Source organism: Podarcis tiliguerta (assembly GCF_965153285.1).
Source record: "Podarcis tiliguerta genome assembly, chromosome: 5".
Taxonomy (NCBI): domain Eukaryota; kingdom Metazoa; phylum Chordata; class Lepidosauria; order Squamata; family Lacertidae; genus Podarcis; species Podarcis tiliguerta.
The window spans coordinates 63204056-63221160 of record NC_139538.1 but is presented as its reverse complement, the minus strand read 5'-3'; the positions used below and the strand labels follow the sequence as shown (position 1 = coordinate 63221160).

Genomic DNA, 17105 nt, shown 5'->3' with positions numbered 1-17105 from the left:
GGGGGGGAGGAGAGAAATGAATAGAGTTAGCAATGCAGTCTTGAAAAAACCCAGTAACAAAATCTTCAACCCAGTTTTTGCATAATGCAAAAGCAATCGGGTACATGGAATTCTATGCCCAGCTTTTAAAAAAAAAAATCAAAGTGACTTACAAGATTAGTGAAATAAAACAATGACAGCAATAATAGTAGCTAAAACTGAGAATAAGCAAATCTGAAGTTTAGTTCTCCATGTTTCTGGTATTAACTTTTTGTATCTGTAATTTTATGTAGAAATTGTTTATGTAGAAATTATGTAGTTTTTAATGTGTTTTATTTATTTTTATGACTACTTTGCTATATTTGTAATTATGTAAATCTTTTCATATTGTAAGCTGCCATGAGCATTGTTTTAACTGTGGAAAGGAGACGTACAAATAAAATGATGGTGATGATTCCCCACCCATTTTTTAAGTGCTTATGAAAATCATTTTAGAGCAATTTTCTTGAAGCTTGCATGATTTGTCTGCAATCTTCTCTAGTACCCACAGTTTTGCAAAACACTTTTTCCAAATATAACGCTTTTTTGTATATATTTCCACTCATGCATTTTTACCCTAGTATATGATTTTTGTGCACATTTCTTGGATGCAGAACTTCTTTTCAAAATCCAGAGAAGGGTGAATTTGGAAGGATGGTTGTGTTTCAGCTCACATATCGTTTTGCAAAGTGTTAATGAAGTGGAATAGGCACATGAAATCACAGTGAAAAACTGACAGAATAGAAAGGCCAGAAGTTTAAAAGAGAAGCAGCAAACCAGAACTCTATAGGCATTGGGGTTGCCAGGGCTCTAGGGCTGACCTAGTCTCCAGGTTTGCCCGGTCCCCTCCAGGGGGATTGCAAGCTTAAGCTCAGCAAGAGCTGGCTGTAAATTGTAACATTGACTCTCTGGAGCGCGCGGGGGGGGGGGCGTCTTCCCTCCTTCACTTCTACCCTCTCCACATCAACCTCCATCTCCAGGGCTTTGTGGTGGGAAGGAGTGCAGAGGAAGAAAAGGAACTGGGCTGGGCTCAAGAGGAGGAAAGTCTTTAGAGTGTGCATGTGTGGTTGACACAAGGTGTATTGCTGCAGAGCACATGAAGAGTAACAGCCATAGCTGAGACTTCCTGCCCCCTCAAAAAGAAACCCCAGAGCAATTCTTGGATGGCTCTCAAATAAGTCAGAGGAGGCAAAGACAAAAATTGACAGAAGTGGAGACTGGAGAGTCTAGACCAGGAGTTGTCAACCTGGTCCCTAGTGGGTCACTAGGTCACTAGTGGGTGTTTCATGATTCCAGGTGAGCGGTAGGGGGTTCTACGGCACAAGCTGAATTCTCCTTCCATCGAACACTGGTGGGCGGCAAGGAAATTTTACCATCAAGATTTTACCATTAGTGGGTGGTAGGTATAAAAAAAAGGTGAAGACAAAAATTGACAGAAGTGGAGACTGCAGAGTCTAGACTAAAGGAGGTGATTATTATTTAGTTTAGTTTAGTTTGAAGCAAAAAACAACAACCAAGAAATCCTTTTCAAAACAGAAATCAATGACATGATGGAAGAGGGAGCAGAGTGTTTAAGGAAATGGAGGATTTTACCAAACTAAAATCTGGATTGAAGGCAGAATTACAGTTGCAAATGAAATTATTCAACCCCCACTGCAAATTGGGTTCATTATCAAAATTTAGAGACTTTCAGCTATTTGCAATGAGCAAATTAAAACAAAATGCAATTGAGTTGTGGGCCCAGCCGCAGAGCTGAAAATGCACCTAATACTGGCTTCTCCAGTCTCACTATTGTTCAACCTCTTCATAGCAAGCATCTTTAGTACTTCGTGGAGCAAGAGTAGCTGTTCATGACATCATGGGGTCCACCTCTGGGATCATCTTGACCTAGCAACCAGAGGAAGTGGGGTGAGGTAGGCACGGGCTGCCCCGGGTGTCACCACTGAGGGGAGTGACAAAATGCCAGGCTGCACTCACTGTGCGGCCTGCAGTGTGCCCGAGCCACACGTCTCTCCTGGGAGAAATGCGGTGTCTTGAGTGTGCACAGGCTCCGTGCTGCCCAAACGGTCCACCCGCTGCCTCCCCCCCCCCCCCAGCTGTAGGGTGACTGAGTGGGAGGAGGCAGGCAGACTCCACGGCTGGTAGCAACGCTACTAGAAATGGTGTATTAGAATATGCGCATTACAACAGAAAAGGCCCTGCCTTGTTTCTGACCTACTTAAAACTTGATAATGCTGCATATATTTCCTCAGTGGTGTAATAATTGTAAATTCACTTGCTTAATACATACTGTAGCTAGTAACAACATTAATAATAATTTTATTATTTATACCCTGCCCATCTAGCTGGGTTTCTCCAGTCACTCTAGGTTGTACTAAGAACCAATAAAACATGAAGTGACAGTCAGAGGTGAGGTGACTTTGAAACCGGTTTGGTTATAGAACTATGATTTATGAGACCAAGAAGGAGTGTTCAGCCAACAAGTTCTCTTCTCCTCTTGTCTCAGGGGCCTTAAGATATTTCAACTCGGGGTTATAAAACTATAGCTTCCTGTTACATCCAGACTGGGAAACTGTTACCTAAACTCAGACTTCAAACTAGGCTTGATACTGGTTTGCAATCCAGGATTTTAACAGTTTCTCAGTCCAGACAAACCACTTTTTATATGCCCCTTAACCAATTTGAATTATCACCTATATGGGAAATATCACTAAGGAGGAAAATGCAGGAAACCCAAAGGGAGGGATTGTTATTCAAGATGCTTCTCCATAGGTGTCCATAGGTTCCATGGAACATCACTGTACCATGAGCAAGATGCCTCTTGAATTTAATATACAACAGCAGCTGCACATATAAGTATGTAGCTAATAGAATTGCCAGCATGTATTTAAGAATCTTGCTAACCTACCCATTGTGGTGCCCTGGGAATGACCAACATAAAATATTTTTTCCTGACCAGTTTTGTTCAGGACAAAGTTTATTGAAGCTGGAAGGTCGTATTTAGCCATTTCATCAAAACTGCAAAGAAAAAGGAACATGGTTAACAGACATGTATATGCAGTGGGATCTACATTGTGAAAGCCTAAAATGCCCTGTTCTCTGTCCAGTGCAATACAAGAACAAAAAGATTTTTAAAATATCAGTTTCAGGAAGAACAGTATTTATGCTGTGGGCAGGAGAGGACTCTGCTTTCCCTCCAACCCATGTCTGTCTGAGGAGCTTCAAATTCCAGCAGAGATTCAGAAGGACCAATATTGAGTCTCTGCAGATCAAATCTAATTGCACCTGAAGTTAAGCTGATCTGCTATCATCTATTCTATAGAGTTCACCAAGGCCATATTTTCCCCAGGAATAAACAAATTGTTTGTTTGTTTAAAGGGACAACTACCAATTTTACTTACTTGAAATGTATTTCTATACCTCCATATCATATATTATAAGAGGAGGTGGAAAAACATGGCTCCACTAGGAAGAGCTTGACTAATTAAAATTTTCCCCAAAGGGTGAACTAGGAACCAGAAACAAGAAATTAGGTTTAGAAAGCTCACTCTACCTGAATAGCCAGAATTCTTGATGCTTCTCAGTGCAGTTGATGTGTTTGTTGGACCAGGTGTTACCTCTGGTGTCTCCGAGCCAAACATCATAACCAGCATCAGCCAATATAAAGCCTAGGCTGTTGTAGTCCATATTAAGCACCCAGTTACTGCTAGAACCAAGCAAGCCATGCTGCAAGAACACTGCGGGCCTGGGACCTAAAAGGGAATAGTTATAAGCATAGGTACAATAAGTCATTTCAGTGTCTCCATCCAATTAGATGCAGAAGGGAAGGTCAAGGCACAGGCAGCTTGACCCAGAACAGTCTCACGTGGCCAAGCTCTCCTCACATCGCACCTCTGCTCTCCTTCCCAATAATCACCAGTGATGGTGGTGTTAAGAAGCCAGGAGAACAATGATGACCCGCTTGTTCTGCCTCACTGACCACTAGTGTGTATCACCTACTATAAACCTGGGATGCAGAGCAGCCCAGCAATTTCACATGTCTGGAATTTCAGTCTGGAATGAGTATCTTCTAAATGCAATATGGAAAGCAAGGTAGAGGTATTTTTAAGAACCAACATAAATCATCAGTTCAGTATTGGTCACATTTGATTTAAAAGTACTGTATGAGGAATCAGAACACTAGCCTTAATATTGTGAATGAGTGAATGATTGCTTTCATCTATCTGGTATCATGTGAATAGCTCAACTATGTAGACCAATCGTAGGTAGCAGTGCTTGTTAAAGTATTGATTAGAGTGTTGATTAAGCTGAAATAATTTACTGCTTGATCTTTGAACCTGATAATGGAGATTAAAGTAGGCAGCCGTGTTGGACTGACACAATTCAAATATAAATAAAATAAATAAAAAAATGTCCAGTAGCACCTTATAGACCAACTATGTTTGTTCTGGTATAAGCTTCCATGTGCATGTATCTGAAGAAGTGTGCATGCACACAAAAGCTTATACCAGAACAAACTTACTTGGTCTATAAGGTGCTACTGGGCAATTTTTATTGTCCATCTGCCCTTCCTTCATTGCACCACCTTTGCTGCTCAGTTTTCAGATCATCCTTTAATCAAGCTTAACAAAGGCAACGCCTTCAAGCTCTCCTACCACATTTTCATCAGACTGAACTCACCCAAGGAAAAGCTGCAAACAACACACATAATTACATTGGGAAATTGAGCTGGCAGTGTCTACATTTACCCTGTTGGTCTTGCCTTTAAAAAAAATTCAATAAATCTGGCAGTGACTGACTCTAGATGGCTGAAGTACATATAGAATCATAGATTTCTAGAGTTGAAGGAACCCCAAGAATCAACTTGTTTCCTGCTTGGCAGGGGGTTGGACTCGATGGCCCTTGTGGTCTATTCCAACTCTATGATTCTATGAACTCGTCCAACCCCCTGCAACGCATACATCCATGACAGATGCCCATCTGACCTCTGCTTAACAATCTCCAAGGAAGGATAGTCCACCACATCTCATGCGACTCTGTTCCCTGTTCAACAGCTCTTATGGTCAGAATGTTCTTCCTGATGTTTAGTCAAAATCTGATTTCTTATAATTTGAATCCCTTGGCTTGCTCCATCATCCATGGGACAGCCCTTTAGATATGTAAATATGACTATCATATCTCCTCTCAGTTTCCTCGTTACTAAGCTAAGCCGACCCAATTCCCTCAACTGTTCCTCATAAGGCTTGTTTTCCAGACCCTTTATCATCTTTGCCATCCTCCTCTGCACACACAGAATAATAGAGGCTAACCCTCATCTAGTCCAACCCTCTGCAATGCAAGAATCTCAGGTAAGGCATCCACGATAGATGGACATCCAATCCTTACTTTAAAACCTCCAAGGAAGGTCCACCACCTTCCAAAGGAGTCCATTCCACTGTCAAACAGTTCCTACCATCAGAAAGTTCTTCCTGATTTTTAGATGGAATCTCCTTTCTTGTAACTTGAAGCCATTGGTTGAGTTCCTACACTCCAAAGCATTTGTCAATATCTTTCTTAAATTGTGGTGCCCAGAACTGGACACAGTATTTCAGGTGTACTCTGATCAAGGCATAATAGAGCTGCACTATTACTTCCTTTGACCTGGTCACGGTACTTCTGTCGATGCAGCTTAGAATAGCATTAGCTTTTTTTGCTATTTCATCACACTGTTGACTCATGTTCAGCATGTGGTATACTATGTCTCCTAAATCCTTTTCATACGTACCACTGGTAAGCCAGGTTTTCCCAATTTTATATTTGTGCAGAACATGACATTTAAGGTGCTGGTTTTAACCTTTAAAGCCCTATACGGCCTAGGACCCTTGTACCTACAGGACCGCCTCTCCTGGTATGTCCCACAGAAAAACTTACGGTCTTCAAATAAAAACATCTTGAAGGTCCCAGGCCACAAAGAGGTTAGGCTGGCCTCAACTAGAGCCAGGGTTTTTTCGGCTGTGGCTCTGATCTGGTGGAACACTCTGTCACAAGGGACCAGGGCCCTGCAGGACTTGACATCTTTCCGCAGGGCCTGCAAGACAGAGCTGTTCCACCAGGCCTTTGGCCATGACTCCCTCCTTCGGCAATCTTCGCAGAGCTCTGGCCCAATGGTTGCCATTGCCATTGCTTTGATTTGAATTGATTTTATAATGAATGATTTTAGAGTGTTGTGTTGTGTTGTGTTGTGTTATGTTGTGTTGTACTGTTTTATTGTTGTTAGCCGCCCTGAGCCCGGCTTCGGCTGGGGAGGGCGGGATATAAATAAAATTTATTATTTATTATTATTATTATTATTTGTCCATACTGAAATTCATTTCATTAGGCATCCACAATAGATGGCCACCCAATCCTTACTTAAAGTTTTGGCCAGTTATCCAATCTGTTAATAGCAACTCAAATCCCAATTCTGTCTTTAGTGGCATTGGATACCCCTCCCAGTTCAGTATCTTCAAATTTGATGAACATGCCCTCAGTACCTTCATCCAAGTCATTTATAAAGATGTTGAATAACAATGGACCCGGACAGCACTGTACAGCACCCTACTTATCACTTTTTTCCAGGATAATAAGGAACCATTTGTCAGGAGTGCATGCAGGATCCAGACCCTGTGACTGGTAGGGCCTTGCAGGACTGGGGCCTTCCTGAGTTTGGCCTGGAAGGGCAAGGCGCGGCCTCACAGGTGAGCCTTGACAGAAGACTCATAGCACCTGGTGGCAAGGGCCGGGAGCAGCATTTCCCTCTGTCTCTTTGCCACAGCAACACACTACCCAACACAGTATCCTGACTCTTGGACCCATGGCTTCCTGACTCCTGGTTTCCTGACCCTCAGACTCTTCACTTCCTGACTCCTGGTTTCCTGATTCATGGACTCTTGACTTCCTAACCCTTGGACTGCTGACCTGGACTGCTGATTCCTGTGTCCCGTCTTCTACCCCAGTCCCGACGTACCAAGCCGGGACTCCAACTGCCTGTAACCGGGACCGGGACACTGTTAGTCAGCACTCTTTGGGTTTGGTCAGTCAACCAGCTACAAAATCACCCAACAGTTACCTTATTCAGTACAGTCATACCTTGGAAGTCGAGCGGAATTTGTTCTGGAAGTCCGTTCGACTTCCAAAACGTTCGGAAACCAAAGTGTGGCTTCTGATTGGCTGCAGGAAGCTCCTGCAGCCAATCAGAAGCTGTGGAAGCCCTGTCAGTTTATTTGGCTTCCAAAAATAGTTCGTAAACCAAAACAGTCACTTCTGGGTTTATTGTGTTCGGAAGCCAAAACTTCCGAAAGCTAGACTGTTCAAAAACCAAGGTACAAGTGTACTCATTTTACCAGCTTCTCTGCAAGAATATCAAGGGGGACTTTGCCAAAAACCTTACACAATGTCCATAGCATTCCTTTGTTCCACCAGACTTGTACCTCCATCAAAAACTCCATCAGAAAAAGAAATTAGATTCATCTGGTATAAGGTTTTCTTGCAATAAGTAAAAAGTTTCCAAAGCAAGAAATTATTGTTTTACTAACAAAAAAGTTAAAAGTCCTCACAGTATTTGCATGTATACATAATATATACCTCCAAAAACACACTCACCCAATTTCTGGTTATTTCGTTTCCCATGAGGAATTCTGTTAATACTCAGGATATACCCATCATCTGTCACCACTTCATATGTCTCATTGGGATATCCTCTGAAAGAAATAATTTCACCCTTGGTGGCAGGGGAGAAAAGAACGGTTTGGTTGGTGTAAGGCTTGGGTCTCTCCCGCACACATGAGACAAAGGCGGCAGTTGATTAATTAAGATTTATTGGTTCAACAAAAAGCCCTGGTTGGAACTCCACTAATTTCAGTCTTCCTCCGATGCCACTGTTGTTGGGACTGAGCTCCGCCCCCTTTTCCCCCAACAGGAAAACCCCCACCTCCACTTCCTGTAATTTTCACGCTTCTCGGCTAATCTTATGAGTCTACACGATCAGGGTGAGTGCATTCTCTCTATTTCTGTGTCTGTGTCACTATCAGAGCCTTGCAGATGAATTCCTGCTCTCTGTGTCACTTCGTCTCTGTGTCTACAAAGGTCAAATTCCTGTGGCTAACTGCTTCTCCCCCCCCCCCCCTTCCTCTGTGCCTTCTCTTTCGCTGCTTGTCAGAAAGTCCAGTTCTCTGACAGTTGGGACTGTAAAACTCCTGGACACAGAAGACTACCGTACATCTTTAATAGTAATGTATCCCAAACTCCACTCAATCCTCTTGGATGACTTGAAAATTGCTGAAGATCTTTCTGGACCACTTAAAGATTTTTCTTCATGCTGTTGAGCAATAATAATGCATAGGGCAAGATGCTAAACTTGCTACTGCTGATACCTAAATGAAGTTCACAGAGCACTGGGGTTACATGAAGCAGATGTTGGGAGCTACTTTGGGAATGCTTAAATAACAACAAAAAAAAAAATGCTGCCCTGAGCAATGATGCATTGAGAGGGCAGGGTACATACTTCAAAATCACCACCACCACCATCATCATCATCATCATTTTCTTGCGCCTGCTATCCCAGCATTCCATGAAAAACAAACTTTAGGTATGCGGAATATAGCACAATTAAGCAGCACTAATAACAAAAAAATGCCTTGAGTTAAGCAAATAAAAGAATAAAAGATGGATGGCTTACAACATCCATAGTAGCTTCTGGGTGTACAGTTCTTCTTTTCATAAACATTCCTGAAGTAACAAGGGCTTGGACCAATCCTGCCCCCATTATGAAGAGCCACATCCTTGAAGTGCATGGAAGCAAATCCATCTTTCAGGGTGAAGTACAAGACTGGGCTCCACAAAGCTGGATAAAGAATATGCGCTTTAACCTATATCATATACTGGAGAATGAATTGGCAGATAGTGTGGCTTAAATAGGTTGCCACTCTTCACCAAGTGCAACGCGTTCCTGGAAGGAAAAGAAACATCGTCTCTAATTGATATCATTGGTTCAGTCTTGCCCAACTCCCAATATCATCTTACGCAAACTTCTTAGAAGGTATTTCCACTGACTTCTGTGTGACACCTTTCAAGGCAAGTGGGCATGGGACTGCAGTCTTAGTTCAACAAAAAATTAGTCAACATGTAACAGATCATTTAGTGCAGCAGTTAAGAGTACAACGATCAATTTGCAGGTAAACTGAACTGCTACTGGTGCAGAGAGGACAAGCGCCAGAGCACAAGGAATCACCGTTTACCTTCTCGTCTCAGTGGTACCTATTTATCTACTTGCACTGGTATGCTTTCAAACTGCTAGGTTGGCAGGGGCTGGGACAGAGCAATGGAAGCTCACCCCATTGCATGGATTCAAACTGCTGACCTTCCAATCACCAAGCCCAAGAGACTCAGTGGTTTAGACCACAGTGCCACCCGCGTCCCAGGCATATGGAGTTAATGTTGGATAGATGAAAAAGAACACTTTGCAAATGTGGTTGACATGCACAATGGACCTTCTGAGAAAGCTGATCACACGACAACGGCAACCACACAGAGAGGCAGCCACCTCCCAATCACTCCAAGGGGTGAATCTGCTTCTAGAATTTTCCAGAGAGTTATGGAGGTCACTGGTTCTCCACAGGACTGTAATCAATACAGCAACTACTGGTAACCTCATGTATAATGTATAACTCAAAACTACCCAAGTGAGGTGTTTTGAAACACTTACTTACCCTTAATAAATCAGGATATGCACAAGCCAAACTTGCCCTTGGCCTTTCCCATGCAAAGGATGCCAGGATCCAGCTCTTAATGATGCCTCTTAATTACATGCACACCCAGAAAGTACATGCAATGGCTTCATTTAATGCAAGAATTAGAAGCCATGCCTCTATTGCTTCTCTATTGCCCCATTATATTAAGTCACCATTTTGTGAGTACCAGCAGGATATGTAGTCCACATGAAGAAGAAGAAGAAATAGAAGGAGGAGGAAGAGGAAGAGGAGGAGGAGGAGGAGGAGGAGGAGGAGGAGTTTGGATTTGATACCCCACTTTATCACTACCCAAAGGAGTCTCAAAGCGGCTAACATTCTCCTTTCCCTTCCTCCCCCACAACAAACACTCTGTGTGGTGAGTGGTGCTGAGAGACTTCAATAAGTGTGACTAGCCCAAGGTCACCCGGCAGCTGCATGTGGAGGAGCAGAGATGCGAACCGGGTTCCCCAGATTATGAGTCTACGGCTCTTAACCACTACACCACACTGGCTCTCAACTGAGGGAGCAACTGGGGCAACTGAGAATAAAGAAGCATGTGGGTGGGGAAAACATGGCTTCTAAAAGAACACAAAAGCTTTAGAACAGGGGAACACAAGTTGGGGAAATACGAAAAAGCGAAACATGTTTGTTGTACAGAGAAGGGTGGAAAACTGAAGAAGAGGAGTGAAAATCCCAACACTCCTACTTGCTACAGAAAAAACTGCAACTCAACACACATTCAGCAGCATTTGCTGTGGTGCTGATGGTCAACAGGCAGTACATATGTGTCTGTTCTGATATATTTCTTTTTTAAAAAAGAAAAGTCTGCTGGTACCTGATTCTGATCTGGAAATGGTCATAACTCTGCCAATAGCAGCAATAATCAGCAATTGCAAACTCTTAGAAGAAAACCACAGCATCGTTTATATCACAATGGCTTGATGAAATATGAAAAATCGTAACATTATTAGAACTCACATTTTGTAAAAGAGAGGAGGCCGTGCCTGTTAGTAGCTGGATGGAGACATGGTCCTTATTTATTATGGCATGGAATGACATGTATTTGGGGTATAAGAATAGATATAATTTAGCTATATTGTTAAACAGATATGAGTGGTTAAGATAATTATCTACGTAATATTTTTCTTTTTGATGTAGTTTGTTATTATTTGTTTCTTTGTACTCCTTCTCCTTTTCTTCCTTTAAAATAATAAAGATACTTGGAAGCAGAAATAAAAATGAATTATTTTATCATAATGAAATGAGAACCTGATTGTATTTGTACAGCACAGATGTCATGTCAAATTGCCCTCTGGAGAGGGAGTTGCTTTCTTTCTCTCAGAGTCCCAGCACACCTGTCTCTGCTTTTGAGTAAATGATGCCAACTTGGACCCTGTGGAGGATCCTTTGGAAATGGGGCGGAGTTTGAACTTCCGGTTTAAATTCCTATGGCTGATTGAGGTGATCCCATTCCTGTTTCATTTTTCTCTTTGGAATTTTACAGATTTGCTTCCATTGCTTATGTTCTGCTGTCCTAAGGGAGAGAAAGGGTTCTTCAAAATGTTGGTTTTTTAATAAGAGATTGCTTCAGAGAGCCAGTTTGAATATCTGAACATTTATTTATGAGGTTATGAGAAGAGTCGGAATTTATATGCTGATGGCTGTGTCAAGTTTTCTTATTTTAATGTTTGGGGACTGGGTGGTGAGTAGGGAACTAATGGAAAACAGACTATTAAGTGGATTTCCTTGCATGTTCCAATTCAACCTCTGTCTTGACATAGAATCTTGTTATGATTTTCACTGTAGTTCTCTATAAATGTTTTTTAAAACATGCACACTAGAATTGCACACCCCTCGTGGCAAGTCATATAAAAGGTTTTCCTGCAACTGTAATTATGCTCCAAGAACACCATCTGAGACAAAGGCATGAAAGGTTATTGAAGCACAAATGGTTTAGGCAACACTTTTTAGCTCAGGGCCCTTTGAAAACTTGGGATGTGGCTATCAATATAGCATCAACAACCACCTTTCAACAGCCAGTTATGTAGTTACATGACAGGGTGCCAATTAGAAGGAAATAGCAACACCCCAAAGAAACATTAGGAAGACTTTAGTTTGCATCCAACATTGCTGTTCCACTCATGCAACAGGCCTCTACTTCCAAAATGGAATTCCATGTACTCTTTTCCCCCCTGCAGCTTCTTGTGCACCCTCAAAAGCTGCTCCAGAGTGTTGCAGGACCATCTGGAACTGATTTGGTGGGAATAGGTAAGTCAAGGGAAGACCTTTTGCATGAGTGGAACTCCATTTGTGCACTGTTGGCTACAACTCTTCATGTTTCTACTTAATAATAATACTTTATTCACTCCATCGGACAGACTGAAGGAAGGATAGGAAGCTCAAGATCTCTGTGTCTACCTTGAATGGTTTTTACTTGTGTTTTATGCCTTTCAGAACAAACAGAAATATCAAGGTATCTGGTATCACACACCATGCTATTTGGCCTCAGATGATCAGACAACATATTCAAATCATACTAGTGATATAATTTAAATGATTATGTGAAACCTAAAACTGTAGTTAAAGGCAGATTCTCCCCAAGCATTTGTTCCCTCTCCCCCCCCCCCATCTGGAAGGCCCTCCAGCCTGTTGGAGCTTCCGTACGACCAAGCTGTCATGGCTACTCCTTCGGCTGTATTTTCAGAACCCATCCAGGCTCTCCTCCAACGATGTTTAATGACCTAAGCCTTTGAATGAAACTTCAGGCACACTTTCCATTCATGCAGAGTATCAGACAGCAGCAGAACGAGCCAGAAATATGTGCTACATTGCTACTTTATTTCTAACTACATAAGACAGAAAAGATTATGCATCTGCTTTCTGTGAGAGACAGAAAACAAACTGAACACAAAGAAAGAGGAAACCAGTAACATCAACATCTGTCTCCCGTGAGACTTCCAACAGTCTGGAATGTCAATAAAGTCTTGTGACTCCAAGAACTGCACAGTGGCATAACAGAAACCTAACACAGCCATCCAGAGCAGATTATGTGGTTGGTAGTGGATCCATCAGCGCTACAGTTTGCATCCTGTATCTCTAACACAGAGATTATTGTGAAAATGATGTTCAACAAATTCACAGAGTTAGTAGTCATGTTAATGAATTTGGAATATTCATACTTAGAATCCATATCCTCTGAAAGCTTAGATCTTGTAGGGGGAGGGAGGTGGGAGGGAGGGAGGGAGAGAACTGATTCCTTCATTTCCCAATTGTAAAGTCACCTTCATTTCCCAATTGTAAAGTTACTGTGGGTAAGCATCTGGCTTACCCACAGTGGAAACATAATACTAGACTAGATGGACCATCACTTTAAACCAGGAGGACTCTTAATAAAAGAAGTGAGCGGCAGATATTGGACGACCCGCAGGTGAGAAATCCCCTCCTTCCCTGCCATGGGGGGTCACCAGGGATAATTACCCCCATATTATCCCTGATAAATTGCACGACTTGGGGGGAAAGGTGTCAAACACCATGGCTCTACAGCTCTATATTTTGGGACAATGTTAATTTTCATTTTAAAAAAAAAAAACAGCAAGAGGAGAAGACTGAAGAAGCAACTGCAGCTCGTTAGACTCGTTAGATTTGTGGTAATACTGACCCTTTAACTCTAGTTATAGCATTCCAAAACTGGCCATTTTTAACTGACTGCAGAATGCTTATGGGAAGCAAGCAACAAGTGGCCATTTACTCATCACCAAAAAAAGATCCAAAGAGAATTCAAGTTTGTAATCCAAAACTTAAGGAGGTAAATAAGAGGTTCAAAAAAATCTTCAGGTCTATTCAGCCTAATCCCAAATGTCTGCCAACAATACAGAGCGATCTTCACTCCCCAAAATAAACACACACTTGGATTTCTTCAGTTTCTTCTCTGCCTTATCCACAACAGATATAAAGCATGTAAAATATATAACCATCAATTTTATTGTAACTAAAGTCAAAAGGGGATATATTTGTATCCAACTCTCACCCGCTAATAGCTGTCTCTCTCTACAAATCCAATTCAGTATCTGTTTTGAACTTGCCACGGTTGAAACTTTTAAGACTTTCAGTATGTTACATTCCAGTCAGTCCCTTCTGAAAGTTTTAAACAAAATAAATACCTGGGTGGTTTTCGCTATTAAAGAAATATACATCCCATTTAGAACAAAGACTAGATGCAATATGTAGCCGCTTTTCCTTTCCTGTTTACCAGAGAGCAGATTTACTTTCAGTTTTAATCCACCACAATTTAAAATATCTATATCCATTATCTAAGACCAATTTATCCAAATTTCAGCTTTTTTATATTAGCAGTGTGTCTTCCTCAATTTCACATTTATGAACTGTTTCCATGCAAAGTATGTATAGCAAGAAAGGAGCAGGTATCTGTTTTTTCACCCCGTCTCTTTGCCAAATTATCTCTTTTCCAAATGTCTAAAATTTAGTTTATCCAATGTGGCTTTAAATTTGTCAGAAAAGGTTGCCGTGTCCTGGCCAAAGTTCAAGGCTTCTCGCCTTGAGGCTGAAGTCTGCTTCTTCTGCTTCTGTCGCTCAATCCTATGACTTCTCCCTCTTTGTCTTTTCACGCGGGGGGCGGGGCGGGATGGGACGGGACCAGAGAATCTGCAAAACAGCGCTGCCGAAGCTCCGCACCCAAACTTTCCTTTTGGGCTTCTTTTGGGGGCACAGTACCCTTGTGCTCTCCCCGGACCTCTTTAGTGATCAAGCCTTTCCCAGAGGTTAAGGCTCCACCTTGCAGCCATTCGCGGCCAACCCCAGAAGCCGATCAGATTTACTTTCAGATATACATTATTATGCAAGTTTGATGACAAGGCTTTTCCCTTCATCAGGACTACTGTGATGAGAATGCAACTTAAGTTGCATCTCAATACCTCCATTAAAGATGTATGGATTTAAATCCTTCTGAGGAGGGCAAACATTTAATTCCCCGAGGGATTACTAAACTGCACATAGACATCCTAGCAATGGTTGTTTTTTTATGGAAGGGTTTTCATGGATAACAAAGGAACATAGAGCATTTCTGTTTTCCATCTTTTCTACAGGTTAGTTACATTTGGTGTGAGACACTGCTGTCGTAGGCATTGTGAGCTGAAGGGGAGAGAGAGAGGTGGGGGAGAGAAGGGGAAGGTAGGGAATGCTTTCCAGGGTGAATTTTCTTAAGAAATATGGGAGTGACATATCCCAACAGAGGCTCCTCTGTCATTAGTGCTTCTCTCCCCTTTTCTCTATCCAAAGTGAATAATAAGAGATAAGAAAAACTAAGGAATACAACTGCTAACTAAGGGAGGATTCCAATCTAGAGAGAAACTTATCAAATTGATGTTTACAGCTCAGTGGCGGAGAGCAAAAGAGAGAGAGATTAGACCAGAAACTGCTGAGGGAGCTAAGAAAAGGCAGCACTCTATCCCAGAGCAGATAGATCCCAAGGCTGGGAAACAACTGGAATTGGACCAGTTCCTTAAAGGTAAAGACTTGGATATCACCACAAGTACTTTTTCTACCCTCAATAGTCATGCTGTACTAGAACAAGAATCTGCTACACAGCATGATGAAGCAAGAGCAACGGAGGAACACCCATGGTCACTGACAGAATTAGAAAAGGCAAGGTTACTAAGCAAATCTTTCTTATAACTGAGACTGTGATGAACCTGTATGAGAAATGGAATCTTAAGAAATCTTGTAGTGCTTTTCATCAACACAGATTGACAGTGATGGGTTCTGAAGGAATATTTCACATTCACTTATAAGTCTGCATTAAATCCATTATCTCTATGTACATGCGCTGTGGGGCATCATAGCCTATGACAAAATCCAGATGTTCCCATTCAGGAATATCCTTGTGGTAAACTAAGTTTGGGATCTGAGGCAGCAAGAGGGCCATGTCCTTTGAATCTGCAATCCAGTCGTTACCACCACTCCAGACAGCTGTTGGAAGAGTCATATGTTGTACGTTGTAGAAAGGCGGTGTTGACTTAAAGAGAGGAGATTAAAAAAAAAGTTAAAAAACAGTCTGCAAAGACTCCCTGATCAAACACGCACACTTGCAAAACACAAACATATCTAAGTTGAGGGTTGAACCATTAATGTGCAGGTTGACCTATTAATGTGCATAACAACTGGGCATTCATCAGAAGTTGTGCAAGAAAGTGCACATAATCCATCCATGAAGAGGAAATTGCGCAGATTGCCTGGTCAATCTACATCTCAGGGTTGTGCTTCCAGCCTCATGCTGGGCAAAAAAGTCCTGCATTGTAGGGGGTTTGACTCAATGACCCCTGTGACCCTTCCCAACTCTGTTATTTGGTGATTCTATGATTTTTTGAGTACCTGAACTTTGTTCTTGTCCTTACTGTTACTAAGCAACTGAGCCTAGATAGTAACATCTGCCTGTTTGTTTGTTTGTTTGTTTGTTTTTAATATCAAGTGGCCAAGACCCTGGGCTGCAGGCTGCTCTGCCTGGCTGTAATTCCAGCACTGATTGTCTGGATTTACTGATTGTTCTGAAGGAATGGGAGCCAGTGTGGTGTAGTGGTTAAGAGCAGTAGTCTCATAATCTGGGGAACCGGGTTCGCGCCTCCGCTCCTCTACATGCAGCTGCTGGGTGACCTTGGGCCAGTCACACTTCTTTGAAGTCTCTCATCCCCTCTCACCTCACAGAGTGTTTGTTGTGGGAGAGGAAGGGAAAGGAGAATGTTAGCCGCTTTGAGACTCCTTAAAGGGAGTGAAAGGCGGGATATCAAATCCAAACTCTTCTTCTTCTTCTTTTCATGTAACATTAAGCCCAACTATGACTGAACATGAATGTGCACTCTGCCTAAGAGGATTGCACAGACACTTTGACCCTTTTCTGGTCTCACTACTGCTGCTTTAGCATTAAGGACAAACCCAGGCTCATGCTTTGCCTCACTCCAAACAAACCACAAGGTGGAACCAAAGTTTGTTCTCATATTTACAACTCATGCAGTGTCTGGAGAAAGACAAGCCACATGCCTGGGTTGAGCAACTTGCTAAACCAAACTACGGATTAGAGTGCAGAATCGCAGCAGGAGAGTCAAGGGAAGTGCAAAGTGGCCAGGCTCTCCTCTCAGGAAGCTCTTCCACACAGCATTCATGGCAAGCTTTGGTTTGGCTTAGAGTTACCTACAAACCAGCTCAGTGTCTTTGACTCATTATTCCCAACAGTCATCACTGTGATTCTTCCTACTGCTCCAGTTTTGTTAGCACTGAAGAAACATGATTGCAGTTTCAAGACAGACTGTTCTGGCAAATTTCAAGTATGGC

The 17105-nt window shown here is 42.2% G+C and overlaps 1 protein-coding gene and 1 long non-coding RNA gene across 8 annotated transcripts in view; one reads left to right on the top strand and one right to left on the bottom strand.

The window, feature by feature from the left end:
• LOC310679055 lies at positions 1 to 2191 on the top strand. Its single transcript, XR_014512103.1, has 2 exons — positions 1 to 842; positions 883 to 2191. It is a non-coding gene; the product is annotated as an uncharacterized lncRNA (long non-coding RNA).
• The window catches only part of LOC310679021 (putative lysosomal acid lipase/cholesteryl ester hydrolase), a gene marked incomplete at its 3' end in the record, with an annotated part of 43742 nt that overhangs the window by 9361 nt on the left and 17276 nt on the right, over positions 1 to 17105 (bottom strand). For 2 of the 7 annotated variants that reach the window (XM_083443730.1, XM_083443724.1), the window contains exon 9: positions 15562 to 15795. The exons of 2 other annotated variants lie outside the window; for them this stretch is intronic. In XM_083443730.1, coding sequence (XP_083299856.1) covers positions 15562 to 15795 — 234 coding nt within the window. Of the gene's footprint in view, positions 1 to 2926; positions 3037 to 3571; positions 3771 to 7638; positions 7757 to 8713; positions 8936 to 15561; positions 15796 to 17105 lie in introns of those variants that run through there. 3 more of the 7 variants (XM_083443725.1, XM_083443729.1, XM_083443726.1) reach the window with 3 other exon arrangements.